General features: G+C 40.1%; 1 protein-coding gene across 5 annotated transcripts; it reads left to right on the top strand.

Moving 5' to 3' along the window:
* The first annotated feature begins 3,024 nt into the window (after positions 1–3,024).
* Positions 3,025–14,419, top strand: LOC115578402 (major histocompatibility complex class I-related gene protein-like). Of its 5 annotated transcripts, none has more exons than XM_030411345.1 (8): positions 3,025–3,129; positions 5,532–5,630; positions 10,150–10,437; positions 10,818–11,084; positions 11,962–12,264; positions 12,351–12,449; positions 12,650–12,667; positions 12,821–14,419. In XM_030411345.1, exons 2-8 carry the CDS (start codon positions 5,582–5,584, stop codon positions 12,883–12,885), a joined length of 1,089 nt encoding a protein of 362 aa, XP_030267205.1. In that variant the 5' UTR covers positions 3,025–3,129; positions 5,532–5,581; the 3' UTR covers positions 12,886–14,419. The 5 variants fall into 5 exon arrangements, with proteins under 5 accessions (XP_030267205.1, XP_030267208.1, XP_030267207.1 ...); XM_030411348.1 differs by having other exon boundaries at positions 10,171–10,437; XM_030411346.1 differs by lacking the exon at positions 3,025–3,129 and adding an exon at positions 5,368–5,437.
* The last annotated feature ends 1,876 nt before the right edge of the window (positions 14,420–16,295 follow it).

A 16,295-nucleotide genomic window follows, 5' to 3' on the forward strand; every position in this document is an offset into this window, starting at 1 on the left:
ATGGAGCCAAGTCCCGGTGTACACGTGCTGACCCAACCAAAACAAATGGTGAAGGAATAACAGTTCGGGGGCCACAAACAGGAGGCCGGCGGGCCGGATGCGGCCCGGGGGCCGCCTATTGAGGACCGCTGGTGTAGATATTAGACATAAGGCTCCAAACTGTGGCGCAATAAAGAAGGGACACATGTTGCTTGTACATGAGGGTAAATGTAATCCCTAAAACTGTAGAGCTAAAAGGAAAGTTCAGTACTTAATAGTAATATATTGCTGTGTGGAGACATTGTTCACCTGCTGTCTGATTTTAAAATGTTGCTTCTTCACATATATGACATTACTTGTTATCGTGTTTTAAATACTGTATTACTGTATGAAGACTAAATTGTCATTCATTTGTTTATTTCCTACCACTGATATTTATGTCATTGGGTTTTTTAGTAGTGGTAACTGAGTGAACTTCTAGCCTGCAGCCGCTCTTTTATTCTGCACCAGAACACAACAAAGAACCGCAGTAAAATGTTAAATTTAAACCTAGGGTGCAATTACTGTGTTGCAGTCTTGTTTTGTTTTTTGTTTTTCAAAGGAGGGTCAAAAGAAAATATTAGTAATGCTGGATGGTTTTCATTAATTTAGTTGAGTCTGCATCAGTGACAGGCAGGGCAGAGCTTTTGACATTTAAGTTCCTATTAGATGTTTTTACACAGTTTACACTGGTACATCCAGGACTCTTATTTTGAAGGGTAAACGTCTAGAAGTGATGTGCTGAACTTGACATGTAAGCAGATAAAAGTTGCAGTGTAACCTGTGCTAATGAGGATTAGGGATGTGTGAAGAGGAGTTCTGTGTAAGGTGTTTTTTAGCATGATTTTCTGAGGAGTTGTGCTATGAAAGATCACATCATCTCAGCACGGTGGCTCAGGGGTTAACACTGTGGCTTCACAGCAGAAGGTTATTGGTTTTTTTCGTCTCTCTTTCTGTCTGTGCGAAGTTGTTAATTCTCCCCGTGTCAGCGTGGGTTTTTTTCCGGGTGCGCCGTTTTTTCCCAAATTTAAAAAAATATGCAGTTAATTCAGAGCAGATCCAATTCCAATTGCTTGTAAAAGCCCCCATATCTTCTGAATGCCCCATTACAGCACAATTCCTCCCATCCGGTGAGATTATCTACTCTGGTTATATAAAACATCCCTCAGTCTGAAGGGAGACATTTCTTTTTAAGATGTCAACACAAAACTAGGAAAATGACACTCCGGTTTCTTCATTTGGTCAAAACAATTCCAATGCATTTGGGGAAACTGTGTGTGGTACACCCCAAAAATATAGTGACCACTTGTGGTGTTTCTCTAAGTTGAAAGATGATGGTAAGATGAAAAGTAATATCCTTTAATTTCTTGGGTGTAATATTCTGCCAAATAATATGGTGAACCCTCTAATTATTTCATTTTTCATGTGTGACAAATATGTGTGGGAAATGTTAGCAGCAAACAGGTGGAACATGTGAGACAGGAACTATTGTGCCCCAGGTTGTTTCGGGGGGGACCTCCCGCACGTACCTCAGATGCAACCTGGATGACGAACGATTAACATGTGTCTTCATTGCTGCTGATCTTTATCTGTATTTTACAGGTTAGTAATTGATAAAATAACATAAATGTCAACTTCTATAAGCTTAACGTTATGTAAGCAAGTGTTGTGACGATATTTTGAGATCGTTTCGGATACTTCTGTCTAACTTAACGAACTGGAGTTTCTGCCTTTGTTTTGCGGCAAGCAGACACCGCTGCTGCACACGGTGTTGTGGGTTTTTATCACCTGTGCAAGGTCTCGCAGGCAGGTTGTTAGTTTTGATGTTTACAATGCAAATACTTTATTTGGGCTCCTGCACACGTAATAATTTCAACGAACAGTTAAGAGTAATAGAAATGTATTAATTTGTGGAAAAGGTTAAAATGATGATTTACAGTATGCAGTTATAAATGTGAAACCCTATGTGATGTTTAGTTGGTTTGCAGTTGAAATGATTTATATTTTCTCATGAGTGATGGTTATGTGTAAAGTAAGTGCCTAGGTCCAGAGTTTCACTCAAATAAGTGTTTTCTTTAAAGACAGTTAAGGACAACTGTAATTTGCACTATATTAATATAGTAGCCTTGATTCACATTAAAATGTGTGAGACAATATTTGCATGCTACCTGACATGCTTGAAATTGTAACATGCTCACTAAAATGTGGGAAAGGTTTACATATTGTGAAGTATTTTGGATTTGACTTGAATGATAATGTTTGATGGACTTTAAATGCACTTGAGATACACACTTGAGAACATGGAATGAAACAGAAGCTAGCACTAAGGAAAATATGTTTGACTATGTTACTGATAAATAAAGCCCCAGATGCAACCTGGATGACGAACGATTAACATGTGTCTTCATTGCTGCTGATCTTTATCTGTATTTTACAGACATCTCTTTTGTTACTTCGGTACCAATCCTGGGACCCGTAACATGTGCCATGACTTTTATTAAGCTAAGTAATGCAACTAGTATTAAGTGTTTCCTCAGTATTAGTTTCAGCTTTAGTATGTGAAACTAAACTACACAATACTTGTAATGATGTAATGATGGATTAAATCATGTGAAATGTGTCCATTGTAGAGACAAGCTCACAGAGAAATAACAGCTTTCTTCAGTGAATAAAAAAAGAGAAGAATAAAAAAGTGTACACTGCCTGATCTGCACAGCAGACAGACACAGCTAGAGATCAGCTGGTGAACATAGCAGAGCATTCAAACATCAACATAATTACAGTCTATCACTAGCTCATATCTTAAACTTCATTATTTGAGTACAAGAAGTTCTATTTATTTTGAGTTTAGCAAAGACCGAAGACCACAGGGAAACCTTTTGAAGAATTGTTACCCCTATCTAAACCTCTCATCCCCACTGAGGGGAGCAGTAGGCACCGTGAGGGAAGGAAGGGGGCGTGTTATCTAAAGAGAAAACATTTCTTCCCTTCATCACTCCAAGAAGACTCAACTCCACTGACTCAACTCAGCCTTTTAAGTGCATGAAACTTACTTCTAATAAGAACAGATCTTCATTCTCTTGCTTCTCTCGTGCCACTTTGCATTGTCAGGTAAGATAACTCTCTTTAAATTACTTTCTGAAAGCAGCTTACGAAACACAAAACAGTTCACCAGTAAACTAGTGACCTGAAGATGGAGGCTGCCTGTCTTTATATTTCAGATCAACGAGTCTGCCCAGCGCAGGGTTCTGATAATATGAAAATTAATAAAGATGTTCCTAAATAACTTTGACTTGTGTGTGACTTTGGAACAAGCACAGGTCCAAGTCTATTGTCAGGAACATACTGTAGTCCTAAAGCCTATATTACTGTGCTGTGTTACTGGAGGCTGTATGTTGTAAGTATAAGGGAAACATAAGTGACAGAGGACTTCAGGCATCATACCACCATTTTACCACAGTTTTAATATCTGTCTATGTAGAATGTGTCACAAACATGAAGAGAATACACACGTGGTCTGTTTATTTCCAGTGCACTCTCTTTCTTTTACTTTCACTTTCTCCCCGCTGCCCTCTCTCGTTCCCCCTCCAACTTCCTCGCTCTTTCAGCGGGATAAAAATAAATTACATCATCAAATCTTTCTAGAATTATCTAGAAAGTCAAACTCCATGTAAACTGACAGGGCCAGCATGACACTGGTTTGTGACCTCTGCGTGTCTCTCAAGGATGGGAGGGCTGGGCGATATGACCTTAAAATAATGCCGCGATATTTGTAGGCTGTTTCACTACACAAAATATATATCTTGATATAATAAAAAATGTCCTCAAAAGCATATTAATGCTAGGAGTGGATACCAAAATGAACTATCACAGTGAAATTCACGAAATACCTTGATATCAATGTTGCAAGAGTATTTAAGGAAAATAAACTAAAATACAAATAAATACAATGAATTATCTGATCAGCAGTCACCAGTAATCTGGATATAATGATGAGATGAGAAAAGTATCGATAATTGCAGAAAGTGTCCTTCTGGCCTGTTGATACCGGGATAATTGAATGAATCTGGAATGTACTGATGTTGCTGAACAGGGTGTAACACTGGTGCCCAGTCGAATTAGGCCAAGCAGTTAAACACTAATATAAACAGCTGATGTGGGACTGACTGAGGTCGTCATCTGATCTGGAACACATACTCCAGGATCAGCACACTGGACAGCAGCTATGAGAGTCTGTCGGTTCAAACACCTCAGCTGTCTTTAAGAGGAAACAACTCTGGCACAATTCAAATTACTTTTATTATGTGGGAAGTGGGAGAAAGAGGGACAGTCTACTTTTTGTTTCCTGTGTTTATTTGTGGCATGTGCATGGTTTGTATACTTTTACCAAAGGATCTGTCCTCAATGATGTTTGGCTGATACAGCTGCAGTATATAGTGTAGAAATGTAACATGCAATATAACTTAATGACGGAGGAAGAATGGAAGAGTGAGAACAACATTTTTATAAACCACTTAAGGTGTCTCAACATGGCTTTTAGAAATGTGTGTGCTTTATCTCTACTGAAGGTCACATATTATATTAAAATGTGGATACTATTTTTACACCACTTAGCCAGCACCTTCATCCTCGCTCAGAAACAGTCATGGATATAGACCAAGTAATAAAGTGAGGTCACTGGTAACAGCAATGTCCTAGACTCCTAGATATCGTGTTATTTTAAGAGTTCTTGCATCATGAGGAGACTTAATCAACTTTGTGAAATGGTTATGGCAAATTTTAAATCACTGCTGCCTTCTTCGTTCTTTGTAAAAAGTGTCAGAATCTCAGATTTTTAGATTAAATATTAAAGAGACCCATGGGAATTAACAAAAATATAATTAGATCTCATGCATAGATTATAAGTTCGGCCTTTAGAATCATTTACCGAAAAGCGATTCAGCCGATTCTACCTTCACACAGAAAAGCCCAGAGTGTGACTGTGGAGGAGCTTGACTTGACATTAGCGTCCCTTAAATATGTTTTGTGCAAAATTGAGAAGTCTCTAAAATACAAAACAGTATGCTTTTTTTTTTTTACCATGAATTTCTATTTTTTATTTTTTATTTTTTTTGTATCTTTATCATCATGGTTAATGAGTAAAATTAGACAATTATTGATGTATGGTTCATTCATGAGGGTGATTTATAACTGATTCACCAGCATGAATGCAAGTCTTGCCATAAAGTGTCTTTCACTTGAACTCAAAGACAGGCTCAGACAAAACAAACTCTTTCAGTCAAACCAAATCTCTGAATCGAAACTGTTTTGAGCTGGGGTTTTTTTTTTTTTTTTTTTTTTAATCATCAGAAAAAGGAAGGAAGTGAGGGAGTTTACTGGAAAGGCTGACCATCGGGCTCTGTGTCGGGTCTGTTTTAAGGTTAGGACTTTGTCGAATTTACTGTATTATTATCACCTTGATGTTCTTGAGGTCTGGATCACTTGTTGGCAGTCTGGTCTATTTTCATTCTCAGGACAGAAAAAGCTGATCCAGCCTCCACTCACTCGCCTCCATCAAATCAAGATGAGAACGTTATTGTTGTTGCTTCTCTTCTGTCACGTTTCATCACCAGGTAAGATCACATTTTAAACCTTTAAACTATTTAAACTTCACAGTTCACTCGACTCTTTTGCTCCAAGTTTAGTTTCACTTTCAGTGCAGAAGCAGAAACTGTATTTTGGCTGTGCCAATGCAAAATTATGTGGGCCATCCTTTCCCAGGACAAAAAAAGACTTACCGCTAACCGCAATTTAAACTGCGACAATATAACTTTGCAAGATTCTGCATAATGACAAGACATTGCCTGTACAAGATGATACAACCAAATGACCTATAAAGGCTGTACACAACAAAAACCTGTCTGTTTTCTGTCTGTAACATATTTGTACCGACAGTGGTTCATTAACCACTTTATTGGCCAAAGTGATGAAGACAAACCCAAACAGTAGAAAAAGGTTTCTGCATGACTGCATACATCAGACAGAAGTCACACAGGTATTCATTACATTGTAGCTTCAGTATTGATCAGCTCAGCTGTTTAGACAAATGGGAAGTGAAATGAAATCAAAGAATGAAAACAGCTAGCAGAGCAATGTTTGAATTAAGAAGGAACAACACGCTCCTTTATTACTGTTAAAGCAACCACATACTGTACAATGAAATCTAGTTGAAATGTAATGAGCAACTAATTTCAAATAAACAATGCAGCCTAATAACAGTAGGGCTGTGTGGCTAATACACATTACTCCAGGTGAAATCCCTTCAGGAGCAAATACGAAGCATCAAAAAATTTGTGAAACAACAGGCCAAGCTTTGTTGTTTTCATGGCCTACAAATAGGATTGGCACTTTCCAAGCAGAAAATAGTGCACCCGCCACCTGGGCCCAACCACCAAAGGCCCATGGGTGGGGTGGGGGCAGTAGTTGCGGTCAGTCATAATCTACACCAGCATTAATAGTGGGATGAAAGATTCATTAATGAAATAAATCAAAATGAATATTATTTATATAACCCCAAATCAAAATCACCTTACCTCAATGGACTTTACAATATGTACAGTGAACGACCTCCTCTGTCCTTGGATCCTCATATCGTCATCAGCTCTTCTGTTAGCTTCATAACTTCAAAATCACAATCTGAATTCTCTTTAAACCGAGCATGGCTCTCTTTTAGTCCCTCAATTAGGTCTTTGCACTCAGAAACTGATAACGTTGGGCTTTGTAAACTCTGTGTGTCAAAATTGTTCGTCTGAAAGAATTCCCCTTATGCTGAAGAGAAAAAGTCTAAACTTTTTTGTTTGTATTTGTTGGAGAAGGGACTGCGCCTCAACCTTTATATTTCCAGGATTTTTGCACTTCCACAAACCCTGCATGTCTGCTGCTGCCTCTCATGTGTACTGTGTACATTGTTCACTGTATCAAATAATGTGCTAATGTCCCGAGACACTGTTGATGCTGCACATAGTCCCAGATTCAGTCTGTGAGAGTTAGAGTGGACATTCACAGCTCGAGGAAAAGACTGTTTTAGAATCACATTTACAACCCCCTTGTTTCCTGACATAACAGAAGAGCTGTCAAAACTAAGGCCAACGCACAGAGATGGGTCAAGTTGCAGTGGTTCAATCACCTGTAATATCTTCTCTGAAACACCTGTATTCATGAACCCTCACACGCTTACAGCCACAAGTTCACGCTTTGACTCATCCTTATATATTCGTCTGCCATAAAGGCATGATAGGTGCCTGGTTCGAGGGCTTTGATCTTGCACAACAGCAAAGAGGCTGCTGACTCCAGTAGCTCATTTTGAACATCTGGGCTCATCAAAGTTACGTTTCTGGGCAGCTGCTCCAGACGATTTGGGATCCTTGGATCATATTTACACATGAACTTGAACTGTTCGAGAAATGTTCCTTGATTGGGAACATTTCCCCTGTGTCCACGTAGGGAGATGTCCTGCTTGGCACAAAACAGTACAATATTCAAAATGACTTTTAGATGGTCCTGATTCCTCTCGATAAATGAATAGTCCATGGCATCATGGTTCATTTGATTAAACACATTTCCCCGGCCTGCGGTTTGGTTGGCCCTGTAGCTTTGAAACATGCTTCCAGTTCACAAACTCCTATCTCGCAAATGGGCTGTCAGCTCCACTGGGGGAATGTCTGCACATTTTATAGAAAGATGCTTCCTTATTTACACTGTATACAAACCAAGGAAATTGTCCAGACCACATTGATGACTTTCCATTCTTGACAGTGTGGGGAAGTACCTCCAAATGTGGCTGTGAAGGTGGTTCACCAATTGCAGATACACCGGCTAGTAAACCTGCATCAGGCTCTGGCTCAGGGGTGCAAACTGTCATGCTGGGGTTAAAGGGGAGGAGGTGCACCCAAAACGAACGAATAACAAAAAGGGAGCTAGACCAAAAACTAGACAACAGGAACAAAAGCAAAGATGGCTAAACAAAGTGCAAACCAAAAGTACAAAGTTCAAATCAGAAGGCAAAATGCAAAAACTCAAGTCCAAAAACACATACCATGGGGAACTGGGAACAGACAGGAGCAGGCGCATGAACAGGAGCATGGGCGCAGACAGAGGCAGGCAGATACAATGACCAGACAAGGAGAGCAGGGAAGACAGTGGCTGTGTCCAAATTCAGGGGCAGCATCCTTCAAGGACCCATCTTTGGCCGCCAGCAAAGGCAGGGTCCTTCAGAGAGACCTGCAGGCAGCGTCAGCCTGTTGTTAAATGGGACAGCCTACCCTTTGGAGCATTTCCTGGTTGCGTCACCAGATGTTCCCGCCCCTACCCGTACGTCACTACTTTTGCAGCCCAGGTCCGCGAAAGTGACAAGAAGAGTAAAGTTTGACTGTCAAATATGTTTGAGCTTCAGGAATTCATGATTTCCTCTTTAATCCTCCTGCTTGTGGAGGAAGAGGAGAAGCGGCTCTGGTTTATCTCTGGCAGAGAGGACCATGCAGAGGTAAACCTGTTATTGAACCCACAGTTATGTTATCAATATTATCATTATTAGCTAGCTAACAGTTTAACCGCCATCAAAAAGCCACAAATAATGCTCAGAACAGCTCCAAACTTCAGCAACATTAGAAACAGGGTCCCAGCACATATTTCGAGGCATCAAACATTTGATATCATTGCCGGATTTGTCGGAATAGATAAACGAAACTCACCACCCGAGAAGCCTTCCTTGTTGTGGGGAAGCCCTGTGAGTCGATTACCGAGTGCAGTAGTCCCACAGTAATGATCATCATTGAGCTGTGGAACTCTACTGCACTCGGTATTCGACTATTACTATTTCTACTATCCCTATTTCTAATGTTGCTGAAGTTTGGCGGCTTTTTGATGGCGGTTTTATATTTGGATCCATTTACTGCAGTGTATTGTTGTCGTTCGGTCGTTTCTGAGGATGCTAAAACTACAATAGCTAGCGGTCTGCAAACTTTATCTCTCGAGGGGGGGAGTCTAACAAAGTTTCACGGTGTGTTAGACCATGGATTAAATTTACACCGGAATATCCCTTTAAATGCGAGATCTGTGCCATTTGAGGTCGCCATTATTTATTTATTTATTTATTTATTTATTTATTCTCTTTGGGCGCGCAATGAATCTTGGGCAATTTGTAGCCGCGAAGGATAGTAGCGGTGTGTCCGGGAACAGGCAAAAGAAGGAGGCATTTGTGGGGAGCATTTGGAGCACACTTTGAATTTGGACAGGCTTCACGCGGCTTAGTGATGTAATTGCACTTCAAATACACACTCCAAAGGATGCTGACCCTGAATTTGGACACAACCACTGACTAAATACACAGACACTAACAACATGACAAGGAACAGGTGAGGTGGACCAACAGGTGAGATAACGAGGGGAAGGCATGGATGAGAACACTGTCAGACAGAGGGAGACAGAGGGAAGAACACAGGAGACACTTGAAGGACACAGTGGGGCATGGAAAATCAAAACATAAGACACAACAAGACACGATACAAAGACATGGAAATCAAATACAAGAAACCACAAGACAAAACCAGACACAAGAACACAACACAAAGAACATGAATCTAGAGTCATGACACAAACGTCCGGGCCAACCATCTTGTGAGTGATTTAGGCTGAAGAACTTGGCTTGGTGGACTCAGTTGATGACGTCAGTGGAGCGGTTGCTTCCTCAACTTGTGCTTTCATAAAATAAAAAATTAAATGTTGAGCCATTGTTGTGGCAGTAACGTTACACCGACTGAATTTCAGCTAGTTAGCTGGCTGAGGGCAGCCCAGAGAGGCCTGTCCGAATCTTAGCGACCAATTTTTTTCCAGATCGGAGGCTTCTTCAACTTGTTTCAACAAACTGAACACACACAACTCAACAAAAAAAGTTCATACTTATTTCATTTCTTACATAATTTGATCAACCTTGGCTGGGCTTGATCATATATATTCATACTGAATGGAGGGTGTTTGTCCTGCACATTTACATTTAAGACTTTTGCATTTTCCTCCTGCATAGCAAATACACACATTTAATATCATATTTATATTTTCACTTAGTATCATGTTTATGATTTGTGTTATTTATAGGCACCTGTGTTTGTCCTGCAGTGCTACACTCCCTGAAGCATTTCACAATTGCTTCAACTGGAATCCCAAACCTCCCAGAACTTCTAGTGACAGTAGAAGTTGATGAACTTCTGGTGGGGTCCTGTGACAGCAACAAAAGGATGGATCTAAAACAGGATGTTGCTAAGTCATTCTTCACAGAGAATCCTGAGCGGCTGGAGCGGTACAAACACTTATGTTTCCAGGTTTTGCCTTACACCTTCAAAGCCTTGACTAACAGTTTTATGCGTCCCTTCAACCAAAGTGGAGGTACAGTATGTAATATGTTATAACCTGTTTTATTGTTCTGCATCTTAGTTGTAAATGATCCAGGGCCTCAAGATACCAATCAGTTCAAACTCATTTTACACATAACCTGAAATAGAGATTCATGTAAAGCAAATCATCATATCAGTTTGTCTTCAGTGGTCCAGCCACTACCTGTCATTCATCACGTCAACATAAATCAGCTGATTGTTAAACTTGTTGCTGAAGCTGTTGAACACAAACTACTGATAACAATCTAATGATTCATGAACACATAGCTAAAAAATGCAGTGCTTCACACAATGTGCAATGCTTTTAAGATATTTCCACTCAATGTTTCATCTGTGAATCACTGTTAAGTACAGTCTCTGTCTCTCTCTCAGGTGGCCATGTTTTACAAAAGGTGGAGGGCTGTGAGTGGGATGATGAGACTGGAGAGGTCAAAGGTTTCAGTCAGTTTGGTTATGATGGAGAAGACCTCCTGGCATTGGATCCGAATACATTTCTATGGATCGCTCTAAGACCTGAAGCTGTCAACATCCCACTGAGATGGGTAGTGGATAGAGATGATGAGATTTTCGCTACTCAGGTTTATTCAAAGTGGCTGAAGGAGTATGTGGAGCATGGGAAGAGCGTTCTGCTGAGAACAGGTAGAATCACCTGACCTGATGTAGTTTATAAGACACAGTGATCTTCATATAGGCTGCTCAGATTGAACTGTCATTGTGTTATTAATCCAACCTGTCTGACATCACTTTTTTTGGCAGAGGTTACATTTGTGTTAGTCCTGACCACTCACAGACATCTTTAGATGACATTACTCACCAGCAAAGCTCAGACTGTGACGCCACAGTTAGTTTAAGGAAAGTGATTTTACAGTTTCAGTGTTTCAAAATAGAAATAGTTCCACTGAAAATTGACACTGTAATTGACGACCTTACTGTGAATCATAAAAACAGACAGACATTTTTCTTCTCTGACTGTAGTGTGTGTCTTTAGTGGTGGAGTATTTCCCTCCTCTGTCTGTGTACAGATCATGTGTATGTGGATCATGCTGTGTAGCAGATGTGTTGTTATGTACCCTGTCATTATTACACTGTGGTCTGGATACATGGATCACATTAATTGGCCACCGTCGCCACTGTACTGCTTTTAAAAAAGTCAATTTAGTCAGCCGACGCTATTACAAACTGTCACAAGCACATGGGCGACAGGATTCACATCATGCTGCCTGTATCACACTATTCCCCTGATCAACAGTTTGCAGCAGTGATGTGCCAAGAAACATAGTATTGCAACAAAATAGGCAGTGCAGATGAAACCTGCTAGCAAGTAAAAAATATGTATATAATGCATCATATTTATAATTTATTAAAAGGTTTGCAGATGTTTCTTGAGGAACAAAATGCATCCAATACATTTGTTTAACATTTGCTTCTGTTATTGATTCCCAATTTAATTTCTTCATCTTTCTTTTACCTTGTTTTTTTCCTCTCTCCTCTTTAATATCCTCTCTTTTCTCTCCAGAGCTTCCCTCAGTGTCTCTCCTCCAGAAGACTCCCTCCTCTCCAGTCAGCTGCCTCGCTACAGGTTTCTACCCTCGCAGAGCCTCACTCGTCTGGAGGAAAGATGGAGAGGAGCTTCATGAGGAGGTGGACCACGGAGAGATCCTCCCCAACCACAATGGAACCTTTCAGATGAGTGTTGACCTGAACCTTTCATCAGTCACACCTGAAGACTGGACGAGGTACGACTGTGTGTTTCAGCATTCTGGTGTGGAGGACGACATCATCACCAAACTGGAGAAAGATCGAATCAGGACCAACTGGGGTAAGAGTGAGATCAGAGGGTGCTGAAGAGGAGTGCATGGGAATTCATGTTGAACAGTAATAATAAACTATTATTGTATTCAACAGAGAAGCACATTTCCATCGTCCCCATCACTGCTGCAGTGGTTGTTCTCGCTCTCACTGTCATCAGTGCTGCTGGACTCATCGTTTACAAAAAGAAGAAAGGTGAGAGAGAAAAATGAAAACTTTGATTTTTTTGAAAAATTCAAACAAGCATTAGAGAAAGGAAAGACAGTCAGCACTAAACAGACTGAGTACAAACAAAAACTCAGTTTGAGAAAGTAGAGGAGAGGAATAAAGTGATTAGAGGTAATCTGCTATTTACAACTGTGACTGAAATCATTTGTCTTTTGTTTGGATTTCAGCCATCAGCCCTCCATCTTGTAAGTAAAACTTACGTTGGTTCTATTTCAGCTGATCTGACTCACACTTCATGTTTTAGATTAAATTTCACATTATTTTACAGATTAACCTTTTCAACACTGTATTTATTGTTTATAAAAGTTCAATATGGGATGTGTGTTTCTGACCTGCAGCTCCTGACAACAGCACAGAGCTCTCTGAGCAGCTGAGTCCAGAGACCAATCAGGGGACAGCGTGACCAGACTAACCGCTAACTGCTGCTAACTGTAGCTGCCATTAGCTAGTTAGCTCAGTTAGCAGTGCAGTTGATGGTCCAGATTGTGAACTCAGACCACCTGGGGGTTGTTGGTGTGTATTTTGGGCTAGCTGGTTAGCATGCTAACTTCAGTAGATTTCCCTGCAAAACAATTCAAATGATAGACATCATGTCGTCAAATCTGGTATTTCTTTACATCCTGTTGTTTTTTTTTTTGTTTTTTGATGTGTCTTCTTGAAAATGTTTCCAACAACAGTTCTTACACATTGCACCTTTAACTTGGACATAATCCATGAAAGGTTCCTCATACCACCATGGTCGTTAACTATGGTTGGACTGGTCGAACCAGTGGTGGTGGACTGCTCAGCAGGCTGTGGGACTCTAATGAATTTGGCAATTAAACTAGTTGGGCCGGGCAATGTAGTTTAGACTGAGCAGTTACAGTGTAGAAATAAGACATAAGGCTGGGTCATACTGCACAGTTTCTGCCGTTTGTTGTTTGTTTGGCTGAGTGAAGGATTTCTCTTCTGATCTGATCTGATTATCCCAGGTGAGGAAGGAGATTCAGGAGGCGTGATGCCTTACGTTGGCGTATTCAATAAAACACGATCGAGGAGAGCAGGTTGTACAGTACATGTAGTAACAGTGTAATTCTGTGCCAGTTCTGCCAGAAAACTTCCCTGTCTGTGAGTATTTAACCTGCTGCAAATACTCTGGAAACATGTTTTCCTTAGTCATGTTGTAATAGAGTGGTGTAGTCTGCAGTACTGAAACCTGGAAATCAGTTTTTCAGTTTATAGAAAACGTGTATAGTAATTGTGCTGTAAGACACTTAGTGGTGGTGATGTTAACATCGTGTGACTGTGATGTTGTCTGTTTATAGCCTAACATTAGCCTTTTACTAATAGAGATTTAATTTATGCTGAAATTAAAAGTTGTGTTCATCTGTGAAGATTATCTTGTTGATCAAAACATGTAAGAATCATACATTTATGTTTGTCACAGAGATGATTTTCTGCAACATTCTAAAATCCAATTTAAAAATCCCATAGATCTGGGGCACTGTTTAGCTCAGTGGGTAAAGCAGGCGTCCCTTGTACAGAGGCTTTGTCCTCGCTGCAGCGGACCCGGGTTCGACTCTCGGCCTGGTCGTCACTCCCCCTCTCTCTCATCCTGTTTCCTGTCCAAGTCGTCAGCTGTCCAAGTCGCCATAGACTTCTTGTGGAGGTAACCAGGGCGATTCTAGCTTCAGGGTTAGCCTCCAAAAAGATGTTACTGCTGCTCTACTCTATAGATGGAGAATATGGAGTTCGGTATATCATGGAGCCAGTTTATCTCTCGTATGAGGAGTGAGCAGAGTGAGAGATATCAACAAATTAACAACTATGAACTTATGAGACTAAACATGTAAATTCCTTTACAATGATGAACATGAATGAATGTCAAACTCAAATGTGTTGTTCTTTCTTTTTGTGCTGATGTTTGGCTTTTCAATAAAATCCTCAAATTTTAAAAAGTTTGGTCCACGTGCTCATTTGTGACGACACTTCAGTATATTACCTGAACATTCAGTATTCCCACAGAGCATTTGAATGAGGACATTGATATCAATGTGAACTCTGAGCAGAGTGAGCTCCCTGACAAGGTTATCTTAGCTAAGCATGCACACTGAAGTCAGAGATTAACAGGGAGCCAGTATCTCTCTTAGAGGAGCCTTCTGACAGCTAAAAAGCTGACTGACTTATGTGTAGAAAAATAAAATGCAACAATGTGAGGCCAATACTGTCAAAAGCTTTCAGCATGTCGCAGCAAATGTTCACACCTGTAACCCTTCACCTGTGAGGAGGTCATGAGATACGTTTAGAAAGAAAGTGCAACAAAGTGAGACTGAGAGACTCAGAGTGAGGTACATGTCGAAACATGTTTATTCACAGTTGTGATTTGAGTTGACGGTTGTGATGAAATGTACAAGCAACATTCAACAATAATTGAAATGACTTAAACACAGATGTACCCTGAGAGCAAATTATTAAATGTCACTATATAATACTCAAAATAATCAATATCACCTGTTTCTGTGTGATTCCTTACTGTTTAGTGCTCATCCTTCACTAACATCTACATGCTAATTACACACAATTCTTTAGAAAGAGTCCTTCTGATCTGTTAACGGCCTAATTGAATAAATAATTCAGGAATGTAATGATGTTGCTGAACAGGGTGTAACGCTGGTGTCACGTCGAATGAGGTCAAGCAGTTTAACACGAACACAAGCAGCTGATGTGGGACTGAGTGAGGTCGTCATCTGATCTGGAACACATACTCAGTCTGTGTGAGAGGTTAAACGACCCACCATGTTGACGGTGCGTACCTCGGACAGCTACCGGATCAGCACATGGGACAGCAGTCATGAGACTCTGTCATGCTGAAACACCTCAGCTGTACATATATGTAAAAAAGAAAGATCTGGCTGTGATTTCATGATACTGATGATGAAACCAAAACCCAAATCTATAGATTTTTATAAAGCGCTTAAGTTGTCTCAACATGACTTTCAGAAATATATAATTTATTGTACAAATTAAAATAATTGTAATCAATGTTGATTCATATTGTTCCCTAACATGTGTTTGTCCCTTAATTATGAAAATAACATTTAGAAATTAATTATTTCCCAGTCATTATATACAATATTTGAATATTGAGTTCATTGACAGATATGTAATAATTTCTGATATGTTATTCTATTTCACACTTGGCAGGTTTGTTACTGAGGACTGAAGGAAGGGCAGTGTCAAATATTGGCAATACGCAACATGTTTAACATTAATACATTTTGACTTAACAGAATTAGAATGAGAATTTTCACCTCATAATGGCGTAAAACCAGGGTTGGAGTTATGCGGGAGCTCCACACATCAGTGGGGGTCTTTAATACATCACCAACAACCATTTTTTAATCACAAATGATAACTTCCGGTTTTAGCGCCCAGCTAACTTGATGACAGATAAAATTGTTTCATCTAGGCTCGTGAAACCGTGAGAGTGGAACGAGTCTGCTTTATACAGACAGTTCTTTAACATTGAGTCTATTGTTGTTTTCTCCTCTGTAACAATTGTTTCCAGAGCATTCGTGACCTAGACGTGACGTCAGTGACACACAATAACATTTCGGATAAAAGTCACAATCAGGCTGCCTGTCCTATGTGAAGTGGGAATGGGATCAATGTGCGATTTTTATTTAGCGGGTTCACCTGCATTTAAAAAACCTATTTAAACCAGCTGATTTTAATGGAATGTTGGCTTTAACAAGAAAGCTATCAGCCTACAGTCATTGGTAATGTGTGAACACCCTCTAGTGGACAGAACCTATAACAACCACATGCTGATAA

The sequence above is a fragment of the Sparus aurata genome, chromosome 3, assembly GCF_900880675.1.
Source record: "Sparus aurata chromosome 3, fSpaAur1.1, whole genome shotgun sequence".
NCBI classification, from domain to species: Eukaryota; Metazoa; Chordata; class Actinopteri; order Spariformes; family Sparidae; genus Sparus; species Sparus aurata.

Bases quoted from the DNA above. Each gene is read 5' to 3' on its own strand.
- LOC115578402 (XM_030411345.1), top strand. From the start codon at position 5,582: ATGAGAACGTTATTGTTGTTGCTTCTCTTCTGTCACGTTTCATCACCA. The intron at 10,438-10,817 runs GTACAGTATGTA...TCTCTCTCTCAG, and splicing joins TCCCTTCAACCAAAGTGGAG to GTGGCCATGTTTTACAAAAG. The intron at 11,085-11,961 runs GTAGAATCACCT...TTTTCTCTCCAG, and splicing joins GAGCGTTCTGCTGAGAACAG to AGCTTCCCTCAGTGTCTCTC.